Source organism: Panthera pardus, unplaced genomic scaffold (genome assembly GCF_024362965.1).
Source record: "Panthera pardus isolate Hobbes unplaced genomic scaffold, ASM2436296v1 HiC_scaffold_2, whole genome shotgun sequence".
Lineage (NCBI taxonomy): Eukaryota > Metazoa > Chordata > Mammalia > Carnivora > Felidae > Panthera > Panthera pardus.
In genome coordinates this window covers 96851045-96861175 of record NW_026526765.1, presented here as the reverse complement: position 1 = coordinate 96861175, position 10131 = coordinate 96851045, and the positions used below count along the sequence as shown (strand labels likewise).

Sequence of the window (10131 nt, the reverse complement as noted above, 5' to 3'; positions counted from 1 at the left end):
GTAATAAATTAATTTTTTAGTGTTAGTTGGGCATGTGCCCTGTAGTTTAATTCATTTTCTTCTCCTCTGAAGAGAAACAAAGTTTTTCTAAGTATCACAATAATATTTTCCATGTTTAGGTTAGGTTTCTCATGTTAGAAGATCCAATACTATTAATATAAATATTCTATACCATACCCTACCCTATGTTCATGAAAGTTTTTGCAAGCTTTTTAAAGAAGAACAAAGGTAACAGAAGTTAACTTGGCTGATATATGATTACATAATTAATACACAAATAGCTAATATGTAATAATCTAAGATACTCTAAAGCTTAAAAAAAGTATATTTCACTACAAATACTACAATTCAACACAAGCAACAAAATTTGAAATGTACCAGTTGACAGTAACACGAAGTCCAATCAACTCTGGATATAAAATAAAACTGTCAGAAAAGATTCAATCTTTTTTAAACGAATCTTTTAAGAACCTCATTTCCTACCATAGTACACTTAATTACAATAAATATAAACTAAAAATCATAATCGTGGAAAAGAAGTTGGTAGATGTTCCAGGAATAGTCACAGCTCTGAAAAGAGTGAATCCGTAGCAAATGAAAGGAACTAGTTGTAGAAAGAAGAGAAAAAGAAAGGCCCAAGGCTTTCTTTAACATTGCCTCTTTAATCTCTCAGTTTCTTGTAGATTTATATACATATTTTCTTTATTTTGTCAGGTGACCTGCTTTTTTGGGGGGCCCAAATCATTACTAGCTCATTAATTAGCATCTGATATAATGGTTTTTTAATTGTGGATAATTTTATTACAATATCGACAAAGCATTAGAAGTATTATACACCAGTCAGGGATAAGATTGGCATACATTTACTTAAGCCAAAAAAAAAAAAAAAAAAAATTTTTTTTTTCCAAAAAACCCTGAAACTAAAAATTAATAACAATCTTTTTAAAAAAGCAGCTGCTTTTAATAAGGTAAGAAAGGGAGAGATGAGAATGGTCTGGTATTAACTATAAGACTTTCTAAGTAGTCTCATAAATAAAATGAAGCAGTAAATAAATAAATGAAAAAATAAAATAAAAATAAATAAATGAAGCAGTAGTAAACCTTAAAGCAGCAGTAAACCTTAAAGCAGCAGTAAACCTTAAAGTTTAATTTAAAAATTAAATCAACTCATACCCAGAGGAGAATCGAATGAAAGAATAAGATGGGACATGGCTAGGCAATGGAAGCACAAAATACTGTCAAACTTTAATTAAAAAATGTTTTCAATTTAAGCAGACCCAGGCCAATGATTTTTCATTATTTTTGCCACAGTTCCATGGCTACTGACATTTTCATCAGAACAAATAAAGGATTTTTCCCAAATTTAAAATGACAAAATTATTTTTAATTTTGACTTATCATTTCTTCCTCCTCTAAACTCAAAGGAATTTGATCTTAGATAGACTCAACACTTAGCCTGGGACCTGAATATACCTTAAGTGTTTAAAATGTAAAAAATATATGTTTTTTAAAAGACAATTCTTCCACCACATTAGAGTACAAACTTTATCACAGATATATTATCATTTGTTTTGGGAATGAGACCATACAGTCATTTACAACTTCGTAAATGCTTGTATCAATAAAGACTCCCTCAAAGAAATTGTGTTCTTGCAGACAAACAAGAAGAAAGCTGGTGCTCTGGCAGAACAGGACAAGCTGACTGGGAAACAAAACTAAAATGCCCTAGCCTAGCATTAGTTAAAAGAGAGACAGACAGACAGAGAGATCTACTTAATATAAAAGCCCACTTAAGAGAAACAGAAATTAACTACGATTATAATTGTTATCATTATAGTATGTAATTATCCTAATAATTCCAAATTCTGTTTAGTAAATTTCAGACTGAGTAAATCAGATTCTGTTTCATGAATTATGGTTTGTTATTTCTTTATGTTCTTTTAAAACTGATATAGTAACCTGCCCAACAAAGCAGGTATGACAGTCATTCTTCTCTATTTTCCAATTAAGTTCCTATAACACAAACAGGGTCAGGACCTACCTCATCCCTAATCATGGACAGTTGTAACTTCATTAGTTGCCAATCTGTCAACAGCAAAAGCTATAAGCCTAGTTGCTAGTCATTTTTCTATATTCCTTAGATAAGAAACTTGACAGAACTAGTGATAAACACTAACTTCAGATGCTAAATTTGATTTGTGTATGAGAAAATGCCTTTTCTTCACTCTCCCTGCAGAAATTCAAGTGCATTACATAAGGGGTTACTTCTTCCTATCCTTTAGCTTGAAAATCCTTGAGGGGGTGGAAGGACCTTAGTTACATGGCTTCTTGGTCATAATGACAACTTTAACGCCATTCTTTTGCTGGTCACAGTAAAGCCCATGCTGGCTCCCTTTTACAACACGCACAGACCTTAGTTTAAGGCTACTGTTGCCACTGTTTTCACCCAGGCATGATGAGGCTTTATTCCATCATTAAGTGAGGAAGTCATGTTTCACAGTGGCAATTTAAGGAAAGCAGGTGGTGAACAGCACGGACTGTGAAAATTATTCTTCTACTTCTTGTCAGAGAGGAAAAGCCGTTCAGATACCTAAATTTTAACTGTGAAATGTCAAAAGTAACTCTTGTTAGATTTTAAGCTATAATAAGCACAGAGAAAGCTAAGTCAGACTGCGGAGTTTAGCCAACATAAAATCAGAGAAATAATGACAAATAATGACAACCTGTATCTAGAGAAACTACCAAATGTTCCAAAATAAAAACACTTGGTATACTATAATTATGCACCCTTGAAGAAATTTTTCTTTATGTTGTTGCTCAACTGTAAACTCCATGAGGGCAGAAGCCTATTCCATGCGGTTCACTGTATCTTTGGCATCTGCCTCATATTCTGGCCTGAATAAAACTGTGTGCAATGAATGAAACATTTACTGGCACATGTGTAGTAAAGAATTTTTCAAAGACAGGTCTGGACTTGTCCTAGCTCTTGAGATGTAACCTCTAAACCTTTAGAATATCCTGAATGAGAGGACTGCCTACTTATTCATGGTGAGCCCCTACCGGACCAAACCTGACACATGATGCTGAGGAAGTGATTCACAGTGGGCCCCTAGACAGTTTATGTGAAGGATAATACTCCATGTGTACTGACATACTTTGACGCCAGTAGGGTGACCCAGAAACTTTGAATCTAAAACCCATCCAGAATTTCTGTGTTTCTCCCTTTCACTGGATCTGATTTGTATCCTATTGCTATCATAAAACTGTAATGTTAAGTATAGTGCTTTCCTGAGTTCTGTGAATTGTTTTAGTGAATTATCAAGCTTGAGGGTAGTTGTAGGAAACCCCTAACCCTGTATTTGGTCTCAGTAGTCTTGGGCCAAGTTAGCAGTTTGCAGGACTGTGGACCTTACATGGAGTTTGGTAACTTCAAATAGTATACTGTATCAAATAGGGCTTTTCTTTTTGCAACTCTCGTTTCTCGTTCACGGACTGTTGTTGGGATTACTTACCATTCCTCAATTTATTACCTTGTTTTCTATAATGATCCCTTTTTAAATGAATCTCCTGCACCCTCAAAAGTTAATTCCACTTGGGGATTGTGATCCATGAAGATCAAATCTCTTATATTAGGGCAACTAAGTCAGTGCTTCCTCACTAACGAGCCACAAATAGGTTACGGGTCTGCTGTGATGTTGCCCCCACCATTAGCCCTTGGGAATGCCAGGGGGGGCCTGTGGTAGCTGGAGCTCCTGAGTTGGGTACATTCTGCCTCCTACAGAAATCACTGCTTACCCCAATGCACATCACAAGTATTATCACTTTTCTATGTGTACTATAACATGAAAATATTGGAAAGCAGTAAGTTAAGAAATCATTATTACAATTTTCCCATGCCAGTATGCCACCAACATACTTTTCCAACATCAGATTTGGTTATTCCAACCTATCTGTGCTACGCTTTAGTCACACTGAATTACTGTTTCTCTAATACCCCAAGCTTGTTCACACCTCAAGCCTTTGCATACCCTATTTCCCGGGTCAGTGACATCAATCTTGCTCTAACCTAGCCACCTAGACAAACTCTTACTATTCTCCTAGATTCAGTTCTCAGTCACATATGCAAATTCTTTTCTAAGAGATCTTTGTCATCCAGTTGTACCTAAGCAGATTTATACGTCCAGTGTAGCATTTACTACAATCAGATGCTTTGCCTGTTTCCCTTCCTGATCTGAGTTTCCTGTACCATGTTCTATAATTCACCTTCTTCAAAATTCATCTTCTTGGCTTTAAATTCATCTGTTGCCTTTAAAGCATGATGTTTCCTAGAATTCCATCCCTATCTGTCTCTTCTCACTGCACATGACCTTAACCACAGAACAGAATTCAAACATTTTCCGGCTCATTATTTCATTTATTTTTCATGAAAACACAATTAAGTGTTTAGGGACAGCATTATCTCCATTTCATAAATTCAAAAATTAAAGTCTACATAAGCCAAAGAAGTGCCTAGCCATGATAATAAGTAGCTCAGCCAAGGATAGGTATCAGGTATTGGGGCTCTAAATTCAATACATTTCCTAAATGTTGCCCTGACTGTCTAAAGTAAACTAGAACCCTTAAAAAGTATATTCCCATAGAAACCTTCTGACTTGTGACTAGGTGCTGAAGAACCACAGGTACTATACCTCCCTTATGGGTTTCAAAGCATTTTAGGGATTGAACTCAGAAGTCATTTTTCCATAGAAACATAAATCTGAAACACTAAGTAAGCAAATTAATAATCTTTCTTATAAAACTAGCTTGAGAAGAAACAAAAAATGCAAAGAATGAGATAAGATTTCATGTTGATGTTTATCAGTAAAAAATACAGAAAAAGTTTTCAGAGGTAACTTTAACTGCTGAATTCACTTTAATACTTTTGTGTCCCAAATGTGAAAAAATTATTTAAAGCAGAAACACCAATTCTCACTCCAACATTTCTAATACCAGACGTGAACAATTTTATTCTTATTTCTCATTTAACCTTATATGCAAATTGTCTTTTCCCCCGCCTCACTTTTTTCTCATCCCCTCCAGAAGCTGTAACAACATGAGGATTGCTGCTTCTGAATTCCTGGAGCTTAATGTGAAACAATTTAGACACTCTTAGCCTAGCAATAATCTAGTAAAAAAATAGGGTTAATAATTCACTAAAAAAGTTATAGTTTGTTCACGGACATACTACAGCAGGAAATAAAATGTTTCTTCATTTTTAACCATCTGTTGTCCAACTGCCAATTAATCCCAACTAAGACTGAAACAAATACTGTGTTTATACATCTTCTTTATCATAGTTTCAAAAACTAGGCCTTTCCTTACAATGATCATGATATTCATTTGGAACTATGTTAAAAAAACTCTGTGTTCTGAATAGAAAATTTAAATGGTTAGAACAAACAGTAAAAATTTTCATTTGAAAAATATTTAATGTAAAAAAGGAACTCTCCTTTGGGTTTCATTGTAAATGTTTTCATAATTTCAAAAAATAAAATATACCCATATTCTACCAAATACACAAGGAAAATAAATTTAAATAATCTACTGGAATAAATAAAAATCATCTATGGACTATGAGGTCATATAAACACAACTACTCGAAATTGTTCAACATTTTGGAAAATTATGTTGCTGATGGCAACACCTCAATCCACACTATTTGAGTTGCTGATACACCTACATCAGTCACATTCATGGTGGTTCTACATATCAGTGCCAGCATTATTTAACCACTTAAGTATGTTTCTAGGACAGCCACAGACAAGCGTTTATATGGCAATGTAACTATTACTTTATTACAAATTACTTTTACTTCTTCTTTCTATTCAATAAGGACAACATATTGATTTAAAAATTATCGATGTACTCGTATCTAAGAATTTCATTTCAGGATCCAAAAGGCTCCCATATTTATTAAGGTTCCATACCATTATATGAGGGTTATAATCTTTAAAGGTCTTTCTTGATTTTTCTTCTGATGACTTTAATCTTACTTCTTTCTAAATTCAGATACATAATGAAAAAACTTGATTAATTTGCTTGATTAATCTTTTTTAAGTACTGTTTTGAGGGCTGGAGGTAAGATTAGGAGCCATACCATTCGGTACCAGGATATTCAGTTTATTTCTATACGTTCCACTTTTCAAAGTGCTACCTTTCCTTATTTGATTGTTCCTAGTGAATTTCTTGTTTCCATTGTTTTTCCCCCTAATGTTTATTTTTCTATTTTTGAGAGTGAGAGAGTGCGAGCAGGGGAGGTGCAGAGAGAGAGAGAGAGGGTGACAGAGGATACAAGCGGGCTTTGCGCTGACAGCATGGAGCCCAAAGCAAGGCTCAAACTCCCACACCGTGAAATCATGACCTGAGCCAAAGTCAGATGCTCAGCTGACAGAGCCACCCAGGTGCCCCATCTGGTTGCCATTCTTATTACTACTATTTGTTTTATCTTTTGTTAGCTTTTGGGGATAAGTTGGTGATCCTGCTTCACACGGTTGAATCTGACAGTCTTTAAAAAAAATTCTTTTTTTGAGTATAGATGACACACAAATATAGTTTCAGGTATATAGCACAATGCTTCAGCGTCACTATATATTATGCTATGCTCACCACAACTGTCGCTACCACCTGTCACCATACATTATTACAATATCATGGGCTGTATTCCCTATGTTGTGCCTTTAATTCCCATGACTTATTCATTCCGCAACTGGAAGGCTGTATCTCCCACCCCCCTCTACCCAATTTTGCCTATTTGGCAGTGCTTTTTTTGTATACTGTTAGGATGCAGTGCTTTTCTTTTCCTTTGAAGAGGCCATCCCAATAAATATTTTTCTTAGAATGAAGGGTGAGTCCTTCAATTAGTTTGTGATGAATGAAAATTTACTGCAAGGTTTTCTAATCTCAACTGTATTCTTCTTATAGCTAATAAAGTATGAGAGTCTACTCGGCATCCATTATCACATATCGTATCACTTTCAAAAATATTAGTTATTATTTATTGAGTGATGACAATGTGCCAGTTACTGTTCTAAGAGCTTTACATTTATTATCTCATTAATGCCATAACAATCCTATGAGGTATGTATGGTATTCACAGGAAAGTGAGATACAGAAAAGTTACATACCAATTTGCCCAACCACATAGCTAGTAAGTGGTTAAACAGAGATTTGTGCCCTGGTCATCTGGTATCAGAACCCAAGTTATTTATCCACTACCTTACTGCCTCCCAAGTTTTTAGGGCCCTCCCTTCCCCTCAAGGACTAACTGCTTCACAATAGATTTTTCACTACTTTTCTTTATAGACTACTCAAAGACTCAAGAAATAATTACTTAAATAAGAAAGACTTAACTGCTTATTTTCACTGTCTCCCCCCATCTCTTTCAATGTGCCTTCTCCTTTTGGCAACAAGAAGGGAAAAACTAAAACCCACATATCGTTCTTCCTCATTTCTGAGCGGTTAAAGAGATAATCGCATTCTATACCTTAAAACAGCATTGTCAACTTAATAGTTTTATTTTGTGCTTTCTAAGCCAAATGTCCCTGCTATCACATTTGCTATGATGGGAAAATCTTTTATAACAATGTACAAGAATTAGATACTCCTCTTTCCCACTTCTGGCAGAACCAGCTCGGTGTTCCCCAGGAGCTCAGATCACCAATTATGTCTGTACTCTGCAATACTCTGCCAACCCAGGGAACCAGTGATAAACCAGATCTGTTCAAGCTACCTGTGTTCCCATCAGATCTTACTATTTTATCTCTTAGTTTGTCAGGTTTCTGAAAACAAGTTAAAAGGAGGTCAAGCATATCAACAGATTATACATCCTAGGCAGCACGCCTGATTTAGAGTAAAAGGTAAGTGGATATAACATGCTAACACAGAAAAAGTTATTGTAGTTCCAGATACTATGACGGGCTGATGGCTTTGGCACTATTTTGAGGTAGGCAGGCCTTCTGCCTCACTTCAAGCCCTACGACATAATATTAAAAAATTCTTTTACAGATACTAAGGCATGTAAATAAAAATATGAAGATAATGCAAAAAGAAACACAATCTTGAATTTTTAAACGAAAACAGGCAGGTAATTTTAGTAGTCTATGATAAAAGAACAGTGTAACAGAATCAGAATGATTTTGGGAATTTAAGTCTGCTAATGTAGACAACAATTCTTTATGGCAGAATTTATATATATAAACTAACTCAATGTGGCAAAGAACCCTTGTATGCTACAGATAGGTAAGAGTGCCAGAGAAAAATGTACACATGATAATTAAATGTGGATAACAAGCAGAAGTCATTTGTGAGGATAATGGTTGGGAAAGAGCAAACTTTTAAAATAGTTATAAAATTAAAAGGTCAGATCTGCATTGGACTTGTTTAGAGAAGAAAGTGTTCGAAGACTATGAATCCAATTATTTGCATTTCAATAAAAAAGATGCAATGTATCATATGCAAACTGAGGTAATATATTGAGAAAATTACTTACGGTAATGACTGATGAAGTAGTTGACAAATTTAAACCTTCAAGATCAGCTATCAAGCTTGGAGAAAGAGCTGGTGTGGGAAGTGCGACTGGAGTGGATACTGGGTTAACTAGAAGAAAAGGCCCAAATTAGCAAATGTGCATGAAGATTTAATTCATATTATTAAAAGCAACATTTTTATTTTGTTAGTAAATCTAATTAAATTACTTTGATTAATAAATCTATGACAATTCTATTTAACATCTTGATCCAGTTAAGTTTATTATCAAGTCATGGCAGTTATTAGTCTTAGCTTTCAGAACCCAATGGCAAATCCTGAAACAAAATAAAGATACAAATACCCTGAACAAAAGTTTTTGAAAATTTTTATCACATAACATTATCACTAACATTTATCACCCAGTAACTTCACTTAAAAAAAAAAAAAAAAAGGTAAAGAAACATTTTTTCAGCTAAAAAATAACAACAGCTTTTCAAGCGTTCTCCAATAGAGTTAGAAGTCTTAAAAGGCTATTTTTAAACCCTTTCTCTATTTTTTTTTTCCACTGTAATAATTACAGGGGCCCAAGCCACCTAACTCCCTTCTAATTATACTTTGTCAGCAAAAACCATGTACTAGATAGGAATTTTTTTATTCTAAAACTACTACGTATGTGAGATCAGGTGTCTGAAAATTTGAAAATCTTTGAAAAAACGCCAATCTCATCCTCCCTGGCTCTTCAAAGGCTCACAACTACCTACAAGGTAAAAGTCCAACTCTTTGATTAGGTGCACAAGGTTCTCTGTGATCCAGCTCGGCAGTGTCCAATAGAATTTTCTATGATGATGGAAATGTTCTATAGCTGTGCTGTCCAATATAGTGGCCACTAGCATATATACCTGATGTGTTCTTAAAATATGGCTAGTATGATTTAAGAATTGTATTTCAAATTTTAATTAATTTAAATTTAAGTAGGTACACGTGGCAGGTAGCCATCATACTGGGCAGCATAAGACTATCTCTAATTTCATCAGTGACTCCTGTGTTCTAGCCCTACTGATTAATACTTCCCAATATCTTGTTTCATGTCTTTGAGCTTTCTATATTCTGTTCTTTGCCTAGAAGGTTCTTCTCTGCCTTGTTTACCTTGCAACTTCTATCCATTAAGATACTACTTAGAAGGCAAGCACAACCTGACTCACATACACACAGCTTCTATGGGCCTTCTTTGTTCTACAGATATACTTGGACGCACGTCCATGACTGTACTTCTCTCGAAATACAAATTTGTGTCTTTTTATTTTTTATGTCTAAAAGTCTACTAACGTATTAATTTTTAGTGTTTAGAAACTGCTTGACTGTTGAATGAAAAAAATTAAAATGTGGAAAATGTTTTAGCTTCCAACAAATTCTCACTCCAAAAGACGACCATGGAGGAAGTAACATTTACTTAATTTGACAGGACTTCTCAAGTCATATTTTTTTCTCTTTTAGTCTCACAGTTACCTGTAGTTATACAGAAAAAATATTTATTCATAAAGTTAGGAATAAAAAATAATATTGCCCAAAGAAGAAATTTTCAAAGGAAATCTTAAATAAAATTTCAACATATAAAATAGAAAAAGC

The 10131-nt window shown here is 34.5% G+C and overlaps 1 protein-coding gene across 3 annotated transcripts in view; it reads right to left on the bottom strand.

Moving 5' to 3' along the window:
• Nucleotides 1-10131, bottom strand: part of AP3B1 (adaptor related protein complex 3 subunit beta 1) — a 262084-nt gene that overhangs the window by 58880 nt on the left and 193073 nt on the right. For all 3 annotated transcript variants that reach the window (XM_053907254.1, XM_019462933.2, XM_053907253.1), the window contains one exon: nucleotides 8528-8634. In XM_053907254.1, the coding sequence (XP_053763229.1) occupies nucleotides 8528-8634 (107 nt within the window). The remainder of the gene's footprint in view (nucleotides 1-8527; nucleotides 8635-10131) is intronic.